The following is a 14,361-nucleotide window of genomic DNA, read 5'->3' as shown; positions in this document are numbered from 1 at the left end:
ATTGCATTTCTCCTTTCATATACTCCCCTGTTGGACCTCCCCACCTTTTTCATGATTTCCTCTTCACGTTTACTGGCAGCTGCAGCACTGCTGGTGTGGTGCCCAGTAGAATGTAATGGTTCTTCACTGGGCCTGGCCTGCTATATCCCAGCAGCCCCAGTAAGTGCTGGGAGCAGGGCCTCTGTTAAACCTACTTTTTCCACTGGTGCTGGAGAGCAGTGTGAGACTTTACTGTGAAAGCATTACATCACACAACAAACCTACTCGCACTGCGGAGCGTGTCCATAGCATTCACTTCAAACATAAAAAAAATCTGGCATACTCCAAGGTTTATGAGAAAAACTGCAGCTAAAGATCATGCAGCTGTTCTGGCTGTGTTCTTATATTTATTTTAATTCACAATGAACCAGAGGATCTGAGGTTAAACCACAAAGCAGCAGCAGAGTCAGAGATCTTTATCTAAAGATCAATCCAGTAAACATACTTATTAAAGATGGTTCTGCATTTTAACATAGCTCTGAGAATTATTTTAGTTTTAGTTTTTTTTTTTTTTTACTGCAAATCAAATGTTGTTACATACTAGTGCTTGGACAAATGTAGGAAAATGTAGAAAAGTCTGCAATTAACCAATAAACCTTGCTCAAGTGAACATCAGTGGAACCTTGACGGTTCGGTATTTGAACTCGCCACCCTTATGATTCTTTACCTTCTAGGCCACCACTGCCTCATGGGTAATGTGTGTGGAAAAAAATCACTCTTTGTTATATGGCACAGCTCCCCATTTTGACAGAAAAACACAGATTTATTAACAAAGAAAAACTGAAATGTCACATGGTCCTAAGTATTCAGACCATTCATTCAGTAGAGGCACCATTTTGATCTAATACAGCCATGAGTCTTTTTAGGAAAAATGCAGTTTTTCCCACACCTGGATTTGGGGATCCTCTGCCATTCCTCCTTGCAGATCCTCTCCAGTTCTGGCAGGTTGGATGGTAAACGTTGGTGGACAGCCTATTTCAGGTCTCTTCAGAGATGCTCAATTGGGTTTAAGTCGGGGATCTGACTAGGATATTCAAGAACAGTCACAGAGTTGTTGTGAAGACATTCCTTCATTATTTAGCTCCGTGTTTACAGTAATTGTCTTTTGTTGGAAGGTAAACCTTCGGCCCAGTCTGAGCTCCTGAGCACTCTGCAGACGGTTTTAGACCAGGATATCCCTGTACTTGTCCACATTAATCTTTTCCTCAATTTCAACCAGTCATCCTGTCCTTGCAGCTGCAAAACACCCCCACAGCATGATGTTTCCACCACCATGCTTCACTGTTGGGACTGTATTGGACAGGTGATGAACAGTACCTGGTTTTCTCCAAACAGAATTAAGGCCAAAAAATTCTATCTTGGTCTCATCAGACCAGTGATGGTTGATTTTCTACAACTTTCTCCCACCTCCCGACTGCATCTCTGGAGCTCAGCTCTTCTCCCTTGATAGCTCAGTTTGGCCAATAATTCTGTGTTTTTCTGTAAAAATGGTGCTGTGTGTACATTCATGAGGACAAAAATTAACTTAAGTTATTTCAGCATATTTAGCAAAAATGTAAGGGGGTCTGAATACTTTCCGTACCCACTGTATATGACACCAGATCTGAAATGAATATAAAAAGCCAAACAAGTAATTTTTACTGATGGGAAATAATCAGCAATCAGACAAAATAAAAGTGAAGAGAATCCTGTGATATGATAAAGTTTTATTATTATATTATATATAATATGTTATTATAATATTATTAATAAAATGCTGCTTATGCAGTACACAAGCTATTGCAGGACTGTTCTCTACAATCACTATTCATCACTATAACCATGTTGAATAACTGTAAAGGGTGAATGTTTTAACACCACTGCTGTCTGGTGAAAACAGTTCCTTCCTACCTGTCACTGTATATGGAAAAAAAAGTTTTACAAAAATTTCTCTTAGTCCCATAAATATCCAAATTTGTGTTCATATAGCAAAAAGTATGAACCTCACTACTAACCTGGCATAGCTTTGACCAGAACAACACTGTGTATTTAAGTTGTATAGGGAGGATATTGGAGCCAAGCTGCATGCGTGCACACAAAGTGCTCATTGGGAATTTGATCTCCCTCAGCAGGCAAAAGTCACCCGTCAGAGCACATAAATACCCTTAATGACATCATTAGATTCAGACCTGTGGCCATTAAACACAGGGGCCCGCCCTTAGTGCCAATGCTCACCACAAAAAAGTAACAGGGGCCAGCTTAATGTTTCGACTGTACGTCCCCACAATCAGACACCTTGGCAACAAATTCAGGGTGCTTCTCAGCTCCTGCACCCATCTAAAAGGATTTTTACAAGCTTCTTTTATTGACTGTTGACTCCCCTCGAAAGTGGATATTCATCTACAACAAAATTATGATGAAGCCTCCTAGCAATTGCTTCCATGGGTGAGTGTTAAATTAATAAGTACCATAAAAGAGAGAAGGCAGGATATGTTATATAAAGTCTCATTCCTCAACATTTCCATTCCTGCAGGCATGGCTGTATGGATCCGGTATCATTCAGGACATGGAAATAAGTGAGCAGCAGTAGACCGGAAAATTCCATGGACAAGATCAAACAAAGAAGCTGTCTGTTGACCTATTAAGCGCATCTGGCCTCATCAGGTGAATTCCGTGCCATTGCCGGAAGATGCAGCTAAAGTGGAGTGGGGTGTTTGGGGGGGGGGGGGGTGTCAGTGACCCAACACTGGATCAACACCATCTATAGTCCAGCTCTCCAGGGGAAATGATGCTTTTGATTGGTTGTGGAAATATATAGCCCATAAAGGGACAAAAGCATGTCATAAAGTTTGATTAAAGTTCCAGGTTAAAAGACTTGGTTAAAAGAGGCCCTGAATTATGGTGGCTGTGTTGTGGTTGTGATGTCCGAGTGCTTAGTGCGCCCGGCTCAGCTGAGCTGTTAACATTTCGGTCTGGTGTCACGTTGCCAGACAGACATTAATTCCATGTAGCAAAAGAGGTCTTTTTTTTTTCTTTTTTTTCTGCCACCAGCAGGTCACAGTAGAGATTTAGTCGACATAATTCCTCACTCTGGCTCCAATATGGTTTTACTTCTGCTCTTTTAAAAGGTGCAATACCCCATGTGTCATTTTAATGATGAAGATGAATGTGGGGAGGGTTTATGTATTTGTCCTTCTGAGTGCATGGTGCACGGGACGAGTAACACACATGAAGTGCTGCTGTTAATGCTGTTAATTATAATCATTGTATTCTTTGAAACTACGGCATATAATAATCCTTTATTAGTGGGGAATTTTTGCACTTAATTTTGCCCTTTGCAGGTGAATTTCCTGTGCTATGCTGACATTTGGAGAAAAATCTTAAATCTGCACTTGAGAAACAGCAGTCTACACGCCAGAGTCCTTCTGCAGGTCTTCTGATTTCACCCGCATCAAGTTACGTCTGCAGGGCACTAAACTCTGGACAAATAACTCTAACTCTTTGATTCTGTAACACCATCTCCTAAATCCACCAAGTACTGCTAGACATAATCCAGGAAATTATTTATTTATCCTTGGCAAGTCTATTATTCATTATTCACCGGGGCTCCTGCAATTAACCAAGCTGGGGTGCAGTCTTACCACGAGGACACCGGCCTAGTGCACCTTCATCTCCGGAGATGACGTATATTTTAATAGTTTATCTTTAAATAGATATATATATATTACATTTTATTTGAATCGGAGCCTCAGGAATCACGGTGTTGTTTCTATGTACGTATTATATTCTCTAATGGCTTCACTAACAACGCACGTGCATAAAAGAACAATTCGTGTCCATTGCTACATAAATAGAATTCTGTTCCGTTCTCGATCCTTGTTAAAACAATAATTCTATCCAATCGTAGTTTTAACAGGACAGTTTAGGAGCCGCGAAGGCCTTCAGGTGAGTTTCCAGAAACGTGCAGGAACGCAGGAGAGCTGTGCGTCCCGCCAACCCGACAGCCACACCCACGCCCCGCCCCGCCCCTCCGTACAGTCGCTGAGCCCGCCTCCTAGCTCCGCCCCCAAGCGGACCGCAATGATTTAGAAGTTCAGGAATCCCACGTGACGTCACCAGAGGGTGATGTAATGCTTCTCTAAATAGCTCGTATTGTAATCTTTCCTCAGTCCAACGTGGTTCCTTCAGAAAGGGCTCTGCATCTTCACTACACCTGTTTGGTAAGTTGCTAAAACTGTACTTTCCGTTATTTACACCAAAAAACATCTATAGTTTGCTTCCAGCCAGTGTGCGGACACTTGATAACTTTTGCTTGTGTCGTAATATCATTTAGTTTTATCAAAAATCTGAGAAGGTGACAACTTACGCTTCGCGTAAACAAACCGAGACGGTCGGTACGTCAAGCGACTTTTGCGCGACTTTTGATCGAGAAGTTCGTGCCGTAGGTAACAGGCTTCCCGGCTCCGGCGGCCGGACCACGAGTTCCGTCCGCCGCTGTCAGGCTGCGGTCTCGAACTCTCGCGTCCGGGCGGCGCGGACGGTCCCGCGTGACAGGGACGCCTCTCCATTCATCGGTCCGCTTCACCCGTCCCGCGAACGCGCCATCGCCGTCAGCTGCAGCGGCACCGCGCCGAGTCCGGGACGGCGGCGCCGGTTCCAGTTTTCGCTCCGAATCGACTGTATTTGCGCATTACGTCATTCTGCAGCCCGGCCGGAGCGTTTGATTAACCGCCGAGATATCGAGGGGCTTCGGGGGGGGGGGGGGTTCTTAATATCACAAATAAATACAGGGAAAAACAAGAAAATTATTAACAACAATACAAACCGTTAAATAAGCACGACAGATGCGACAGATGTTGGACAGCTGCGTGTCCAGTATGAACAGGAAAAAGAAAACATGTGAACCACGAAGGCAACGCAGTATTAAATACACACCATATCACTGGCAATTACCAAATGGCTTCGTTAAAGATGCTTTTAATGCTTCATCAATAATGCACGAAATAATAAATGTGAATAGCTTGAAGATTGCTACACGAATAGAATATTAATTCATGTTTAATTTATATGCTTGAGAAAAAATATATGTTTAACGCTCATTTTGTATAATCAAAAGTGAGTATAGATTGAAAAAATAAATATGTACCAAATGAGCCATCATTAGTCCTGATGTTTAAGACCTTATGTAAAAGTAAACATAGACATGGCCATTTTTTTAAAAGTCACTAATATGATGTGTAAGTGGAAACTGGTCATTAACAAATTACTGAACAAGCAAAATGGGCATAAAGTAACCATTACATGGCTTAAATGTATTATTTATTGTTTCTTTATGCATTTCTTTATTTTGTATTAGGGTCTCTAGTGTATAAATCTGCTAACTTTTGGCGAAGTGCACCTTGTGACTTGCCTGTCGGCTGTGACGGACAGCATATTGTCTGTCGGAGTCTTGATCCTAGCTCAAGGGTTCACCGTGATCCTACCTTGAACTTGTGCAGTGGAAGACTTGAGAGCTGAGGGGGGGTTGAAACTCCAAGTGCAAGTTAATGCTTGTTTTAAACCCCCCCTTCCCCGTTCCTACTCGCCATTTCTTGTGTTACTTGAATTCTAATAAAGTGGGCGAGAGTTCCTTTTCTCTGGAAGTCTTACTTTAAACGTGACTCGTCTCACATCGGGACTCGCTCACTGTGAAGTGTAACCAGATTTTTTTTCTGTGCTGAACTAAAACATGGTTGTTAAATAAAAGCCAAGTGCCATAGCTTGTTGCTGTTGGTGAAAACCAATGTTTGACCCTACGATAATTAGCCTGGGGTCATCAGAAACCTAAGGTAACAGAGAGAGTTGGTATGAAAAGATGAGGGGTAAGCTCCTGACACAAGGCCTCGGGACATTTTAAATTAGACACGGGTCTTAGCCTTTCGTCCTCTGGGGCTTCGAACACATCCTCCAGTCGGGGAGAAGGGGAGAGAGAAGTTTGTTTTCTCTTTCAGTGTGATTAAAGAAGTCGAATGTTAAAATTAAATGGCTCAGCGGTGGTCTTCGTTGTGATCAAAGGCCTGCATTTGTGGGCAGCATGCTTGAGAACACATTGGTCAGTTGAGAAACGGTTTGTCTGATCATGTTGCATGTTGGGAATGAAGCGTGCACCACTGGCCTTAAACAAACCGATTCAGACTACTTTTCAGAATCATCTATATACATCTGCACTCTGCCATTGGTTCATGATCTACCCAGTGTATGCATCAGGGAATTAGTGAGGTTCTCCTTATATGCACACACAGCCAGTGCAGATTCCTTAAAAATGGGGTATAGTTGTGGCCCCTGTGTGTGTGTGTGTGTGTGTGTGTGTGTGTGTGTGTGTGTGTGTCAGAGAGAAAGCTCAGAGAGGCACCCTGTCCAGACTGCTCCCAGCAGGATTTGTGAGGAAAGCTGTTCTGGTTAACATAATGCCAAATTCAAACAAAACCTTACTTCTCACGTGACTTATAGTTTAAATGAGAATCTCCTAATCCAAACACTAAACAGACATTATTTTTTTAAACTTTAAGGGCGTTTTTACATTTTCTACATGGAGGCATGCTGTAGTCTAATGACCACAGCCAGGTCTCCTGCACCAGACCTGGTGTTTATGAGTTACATAAGGGAGACAGGACACATGGCTTTACCAATCAGCCCCCCCAGCTAACATCATCACTGAAAATAGAAATGTCTGCCTGTCTCAGCGCACACATGACCCCCACTCGGCCGGTGGCAGCGCTGCCCCATGCACATTTTGGAGAGTGTACAAGAGCAAGGAAAACAGGCTGTATATACTATCACTTATGTACACAAAGGCACACACACACACACACACACACACACACACACACACATTTGTGGCTATGTCTTTTGAGTACCTTGGTTAATTAATGTTTAATATACATAATATATAGTATAAATGTGTCATTAGCTCTGAAAGATAATTCTCTGTGTAAACCTACTTGACCACAGTTGCATATTTTTTAGTCTCTAATCTGTATCTTTATCTTTTTTTTAACATGTCATACTTTCTTTTAAATAATGTATTTGTGAGATAATTTGGCGTTTATGAAAATATAACTTTAAGCACTAAGTGGTTTATACTATATGTTAAGGCATTCGGCATTAGTCCCATTGTATGTTCCAATCCGTGTTACATGGATTCACAGTTTCAGTGGAAATGTGTGACTGGTGTGTGACTGGCTGTAGGGTCTGTTCTGGAATCACACACATTTAGCTGCAGCTCAAAACTGTGGTACAGGGGTGCTGGTTGGGCGAGGCACTGCTGCACTAAAGCTGCCATTTGACAGTTGTGACCGTTTAACACTGTAAAAGTTTTATTTACTGCTTTTGTAAATAAGAATGTAAATGATATGTACATAAAGAGAAAGAGAAGCCTATCCTTGACTGATAACCTACTGATGTAATGTAGGAAAGTAGTGGAACTGTAGGAAAGTGGTGTGTTTCATGCCGGCGTGTTGGGGATCCTTTACACATGTCTCAGTCAGTGACAGCTCTGTAGAGATATGGGCTTCAGTGTGACACCTCAGGGTCAACCCATCATGGCCACAATCGGGGTGTTGTGGCCTGAAGCTTTTCAGACTCATTCATATGGTTGACACACAGTTTCTTGAGTTTTTTCAAGATAACACTCATTCTTCCTTCCTTCCTTCCTTCAGGTTTATGAAGAGACGTGACAGTGATGAACTCTGAGCAGGAAAGGCCGTTTGTGTGCAGCGCTCCAGGCTGCTCTCAGGTGGGTTTTGCAGATTTTAACAAATATCCTCTACGTGGAAGAACAAAGACACACTCTTCTACGCAGAAGACGCCATTACTGGTTTCACAGGGTTTCGGATCGTATCGATGATTCCAATTCCCAATGCCAAGAAATGGAAAATTGTCCAGGGCAGCATGGTATGTCTGTCAGTGTGCCAGTAGACTGAGTGGGTAATCATGCTGCTTCAACGTGTAGGAACATGCAGAGTTCTGGGGAGTGCAACAGTTGTATCCAGTTACACCTGAATTATTCATACAGTTCAATATTTAAGCGCAACAGTTCAGCCTCTTGGATGAACCCACTTCTGATATGACTACTCTTCTCAAAAGACAATTTTGCAGGATGTTTTAGTCCAGCACAGAGAATAAATTCCGAAAATGAAGTGCTAAATAAGGTTTCCATGTGCAGAATTCCTGTATAACACCTTCCTTCTTCTAGTCACACTGGCTAATGTACTAAAGGGATTGATACCATCCTTCAGTAGTTGTACAGCTAGCTGGGTTGACTGGTGGCTGGTTGATTTGTACCATGTTTCATGCAATAAGTCACCCCAACAAGTTAAAAGATACCAATGAGTTTAAATATTATCTTTTCATCATTGTTTGCTCGTGGCTGATCATGATGTTTCCTTATGGCAGCGATTTCCTACGGAGGATCACCTCATGATCCATCGGCACAAGCACGAGATGACCCTGAAGTTCCCTTCCATAAAAAATGACAACATGCTGTCAGGTAGGACACAGAGCTCTCTCTGGAGAGAAAAGGAGAGAGCGCGGTGACCGAAGTGGCTGGAACGTTTTCACAGGCCCCAAATCTGTCTTTGATTCTGAGCATCACCTGAGCGTCTGTCTCTGATTAGGACACTGGAGGTTCAAGTGCAGGGTTTCTTGGAGTGCAAATTTTGTGGCCAGGCAATACTGAGCTATGCGCCTTAAAAAAATATTTGTTTTATACCCAGGTCTCCCTTATCGCTGCATTCCCCTTCTTAATTAGACCTGAGCCTCTGACACAAGAGAGGGCGAGAATAGGGGGTGCACACATTCTGGTCTAATCTGGTGGTTGGGGGTCAGTTTCCACCGTGTGGTTATAATGTGTTACGATCAGATAAAAGAAAGTGGAATTCTGGTCCTGGACCAGCTGTGGACAGTAAAGGCAGAGAGGGGATGTGTTTGGTGGCTGGCTGGGCTGGTGGCTGCGGTGGGCTGCCTGCTCTGTGACCTGTCTCTGGTGTGCTTTTCCAGCAGAGCCGTGATTCCGTCCCCTTCATTATTTACACTTAGCAGAGTGCAGGATCAGGTTTCTGGGGCAAACAGCCCTACGGCTTTGGGTTTCGTGAGGCAAGATCTCAACGTCTGTCAGGTATGGGGAGAAAGAGACAGCGGGAGAGAAACAATGAAAACTCTTTCACTCCTTGGGCCTTTTTAATTGTAATTATAATACACTGGATAATGAAAGGGATTCAGTTCAGGGTAAGTGCCTGCAAGTTTACCCAGGGATGCCAAGCAGGGACAATATTTGTAAGATGGCAGCCAATTATGTGGGAAGCCAATGATGCAATAATAACAATGCAGATGGTAAATAATTAATTTATTAAAAAGAACTTGTGCCAATACTAATGGTATAATAATAGTAGCAATAATAATAATAATGAGATATATATATATATATATATATATATATAGTCCATATAATTTTTTATATGGACTCTGTATATGAAGAAAATATAATAACAGTCCTTCTGTTAATCACAATTCTTTGAATAATAATTATTGCTTTCATTATTATACCATTATTATAATTACTGTTGTTGTTATTATTATGATTATAATTATTATTATAATTGATGTTTTCATTAGAAGATTGATTTTATTATTCCATGAAACAAACTGTTTTTGACTGGATGACTGAATAATGTCAAACTGCCTGAAACGCGACACCAACGTGTCCCCTTCTGTCATGAACCTAAATGACCCTGCAGCAATTGCTGAGAGAGGCTTTCTCTTCTTCTGTCTGTCATTGCGCTGGAACAAGTAAATGTCCCTGATTGACACTGTTTTGATCTGCAGACCAGACACCAACTCCAACGCGGTTCCTGAAGAACTGTGAGGAGGTTGGCCTGTTCACCGAGCTGGAGTTCTGCAAAGCTCAGGAGGAAGAGGACAACAAACAGGTGAGACAGACTGTGTGGATGTCTGGAATAAACACATAAATAATTGTTTGTTACAAAGTATGTACTGTGCAGTGGTAATGGAATGTCATTCTTCTGGAATGTCACTGTTTCTCTCTCTCTCTCTCTCTCACACACACACACACACACACACATACATACACGACTTCGCCTCTTCATCTTCATCAGGTTAATGCACAGTCTTTTTTGCACACGCACACGCACACGCTCACACACACAGACACACACACACACACACTCATTTTTTGCCTGTATTTCCCAGCCCTACAACTCACAGACAGACAGACGGACAGCCACACACACACTAAAGCTTCAGATTTAAAGCCCAGGGTGCTGCCAGTAAGAGCCATGCCAGGTTATTAGATTAATGTGTCTGTCTGTGTGTCTGCACCAGGTCTGGTCCGAGGACTCAGGCGTTTTTGGATTCACGTGGCGTCTGAGAGCGGAGATTCGCAGCCTCTCCGCTCATCACACCTGTATGCAGAGACTGCGGGTCGCGAGCAGCTAATCTGATATGCACAGCCAACAGACATGCCGTAACCAGGCTGCTGTCTGGGTGGTTTCGGCACCTAGATCTCTCTCGCTGTCTGCCTTGCTTGGGATCATGGCTGCGTTCAGCTAACCTGTGTGTTTCTGTGGTTTAGGGGTTGTTAGCAAGCTGTGCTAACTCAGCGCAAAACGAGTCCGAGCAGGGCTGGGTGATTGCTGAGATCAGGGCGCAGGGCTGAGAGTGCAGTTTGTCCAGAGGAAACGTGTTTGGGTGCAGATTCTGCACGACAGAAACGGACCTGTTTTGCATACATTTCCTCGCTGCACCAAACCCCACACAGAAGCTTTAGTATAAAAGAGCTTCTCCTCAATTTATTAATCTGGTGATACTAGCATGGTGACTATAGGGTTTGCTGGTCGCACTAAAGGCAAATGATCTTCTTCTTCCTGCAGAACATCACTCTCCACGGCCAGTCTGGGCCCAACCAACACCAGCAGCAGCCTCATCCACGGATGGCCAACCACGACACCAGCATAGTGATCCAGCAGGCGCTGCCTTCACCCCAGTCCAGCTCAGTCATCACGCAGGCACCCTCCACCAACAGGCAGATCGGGTGAGTGAGACCCTGTCCCCCCGTTTACAGGAAGCTGCGTCCAGTGGGAATAGAAGGAAGAGGTTTCGGGATTAGCTGATGGCAAAAAGGCTGGTTTATGCATCGTGTCTTGTTAATGTTGACCCTCTTCCCTCACTCGACCTCTTTGGAGCAGGGAAAGTCAGTGTGTCGAGTGATGGCATGTGGGTTTGTGAGGTGGGCAATGTGCTCTGTGAGGTAATGGGAGTGTTTGGTTACAGCGGAGAGCTTGTTGTGTGTGGTTCTCATTGTGTTCGCAGCACATTGTCACACAGAGGCTACATGACAGTATGGGGGGTCCCGAGGGAGGGAGGGATTAAGTCACAGCCATCAATGTGGCCGATCTTGAACACTCTTAACAGGAGTGTAGCGTTTCACGCTCACCACGTCGGACTGAGATGGACTGCTGAGGTACTGAGGTCTTGGTCGCTGGCAAGACATTCTGTTGCCTCAAGACTCAAGTCTTTGGTTTTGAACTTCTGGCTCTGAATCTGATAGTTTAGCATGTAGGCGCATCATTTTACAGCATGGTACTCCAAATGCAAAATCCAAACTCCGAATCCACACCAAGAAGAGGGTTTTGCACAGTTTCAGAAGTGTTTTCTTCAGATAAGATTGCATAGTTTGCCTATTTTAGTACAAACGTCTCATATGTTTGGAACATTTTGCGTTTCATTTTGCGTTTCCATTTTTTTTATCCATTTTTTTTTATACAATTAATGAATGATGAAATGTATAGAAATAGGATTCAGGTGGTAATACAATTTTTATCTTGTCTGTTTTTGCTATATAGGGGTCTCTGTGTGTATTTGTGTGTGTGTCTGTGTGTAGTCCCTCTGTTTTCTCTGTGCATGGGTGTGTCCGGCAGTGATGACATCAGCGGTGGTACTCTGGAGGGGATATCGGCTTTTCGGGTAGTACGCCCTTCTTGCGCAAGCTGCTCCCCACCACTGACCTGTGCACGCTGTTATAGAGTCACTTTGCCTCGCTGCGCTGCGTCAGAAAAACACCCTGTCTGCAACATAATCACCACTTCACACTGCACACACACACACACACACACACACACACACACACACACACTCACTCGCTTTCTCACATGCATATGTACATGCACATTGTGCTGCAGAAGAAGATGCCTACACCTCCTCCTGATTTAGACACTGTAGCGCGCCGCAGATATCTATCTCTCTGTATGTTTATGAAGCGTAGATAATGGACATTCATCATGACAGTTCTAATGAGTGGGTATGTTGAGTGAATTTGCGATCCGATGAAATGGTCCCGATTAACTGCGATTAACTGAAGTAAGTGAACCCAGCTCCAAAAGATAACATTCAGTCATGTGATGCTATAACTATTAGATTTTGTCAGGTTATCATTCCATATACCTACAATGGGCAGTGCAATGTAATGTACAAGGCAAATCTTTATTATAACTTAGACAATAGACAAGTAGCTAATGAAAAGATGACTTCAATTAATAGATTCAGTCATAAAATCGAAAAATTAATTATTGCTTCTACTAATAGTTTTAGCTTAATTTGAACAGTTTTGAACTAAGTTTTAATCTTAGTTCATTAAAAAGTTATTATTTTTACTATTTACTGTAATAATGACAATTTTTATTGCTATTATATGCATTTCTATATTCGTATATAAATATTTATTTTTCACCAGGAGGTGAAAAGTAGGTGTAGCATGAGCATTTGTTTATTGCCTCGTAAGATGTGCTTCAATCCACGAATGCAGCGGTTTCTGATATTTACTCACTACAGTGCGAGTTCTTCACATATTCAGCAGGCCTGTGCAGAGCCTGGTCTTTGTTGAAGGGTCTATAGCGTGTGCTGCAGTGTGTTGTCTCTGAGATGCGCCGTGCTCGGGGACACAATGTCGTCTCTGTGTGTGGAGACAGTGCAGCACGGACGCCCTGCTGGGACGTCTCGTGAATATTGGATGGGAGGCCCGTCAGTAAGCCTGACGGACGCGCTGACAACCTCTTTGTTCAGACGAGGGATGGAATTTCACCCCTTGGAGACACAGCAATCACTGCAGCGCTACACCTGAGAGCACACAGACAGCCGGCCCGCCGCAGTTCAGCCTGGCCACCTTCACGCTGGACCCCTGGCTGCTTCCACAGCCGCAAAATCACTGCGTTCGCACTCACAAAATCAGCGCTGAATCTTCTTCTGATGGCACCCACGAAAAACTGTGATCTTACCCACAAAACCAGCCCTGCTGCAGCGATAACTGTGCTCATTTTACAAGTGGCCTGTAAAGTGTGATTTCTTTTAAAACCCTGATGATGGAATGGGGATAGAATACGTTGTGAATGAAGTGAAATTTCATGCCATTTCCATGTAACGCATGCTCCCTCCGGGCCTGTGCAAGTGTGACTGGCACCAGTGAGGGCAGTCACAGTTGTTTACTGTTCCACTGGACTCACACCAGGGAGGAGACAGAGCATGGCAAAAGTTCGCATCAGCAGAAAAGGAGTAACGCAGCGGAGGAAACTCCACTCCAGAGAAACACCAACTTCCACAGGAAGCCATCGGGTGCCTGTTCACGCCTCGGCACTCAGCTCTTTCCACCGGGACTTCCTGCCCCTCACACAGCGTCCCCTGTAAGCTCGTATCTTGCCTCCTGGGCCTGTAGCACTGGCCTCGTCAAACCCAGCTAAGCACGTTTCGAGACGCCATTTAGTCTATTCCTCTCATGCACTCATATACGGAAATCAAAGGCATGTTGACTATGTCAGTAATGCTATTATCAGCATGCAGAAATGTGGGACAATCAACAGACAGACATAAATATGTAGTTTTCATTTGTTCTCTATCTTCAAAAAATGTAACAAATAGCAATGAAGTGGAATAGGAATTTGGAACTTGTAAACTAGCAATTTTAGTTGGGCCAGAAAAAAATGCTTTATACAAATGTTTTATTCCAATACAATTCTAAAAACAAATATAACTTTCTGGTGCAACAAAATAAACTGTAAGTGCAATTTAATGGTTGCAAAAGCTTTCATCAAAGCAACCACCTTATTCTCATTCAAAAATAATAATTTGAGCCTCTGTTGCTAAATAATGTGTTATTACAGACTAAAAAATATTGAAGATTTATCAGAAGTATTTTTATTGTTTTCTTGTAATAAACTTTAGAAATGGAAGCACATTGTTTATTTGATTTAGGCGCAGTGATGCGTTAAGGAAACCAACACGTAATTGGAAGATTGCCGG

The 14,361-nt window shown here is 43.2% G+C and overlaps 1 protein-coding gene across 4 annotated transcripts in view; it reads left to right on the top strand.

The window, feature by feature from the left end:
* The window catches only part of creb5b (cAMP responsive element binding protein 5b), a 48,842-nt gene that overhangs the window by 1,998 nt on the left and 32,483 nt on the right, over window positions 1-14,361 (top strand). For 3 of the 4 annotated variants that reach the window (XM_028979649.1, XM_028979648.1, XM_028979646.1), the window contains exons 1-5: window positions 4,159-4,238; window positions 7,716-7,792; window positions 8,452-8,545; window positions 9,880-9,983; window positions 10,944-11,104. In XM_028979649.1, the coding sequence (XP_028835482.1) occupies window positions 7,739-7,792; window positions 8,452-8,545; window positions 9,880-9,983; window positions 10,944-11,104 (413 nt within the window). In that variant the 5' untranslated portion in view covers window positions 4,159-4,238; window positions 7,716-7,738. Of the gene's footprint in view, window positions 1-4,158; window positions 4,239-7,715; window positions 7,793-8,451; window positions 8,546-9,879; window positions 9,984-10,943; window positions 11,105-14,361 lie in introns of those variants that run through there. The other variant, XM_028979647.1, reaches the window with a different exon arrangement.

This window comes from Denticeps clupeoides, chromosome 5, assembly GCF_900700375.1.
Source record: "Denticeps clupeoides chromosome 5, fDenClu1.1, whole genome shotgun sequence".
Taxonomy (NCBI): domain Eukaryota; kingdom Metazoa; phylum Chordata; class Actinopteri; order Clupeiformes; family Denticipitidae; genus Denticeps; species Denticeps clupeoides.
This window is presented reverse-complemented; position numbering and strand designations above follow the sequence as displayed.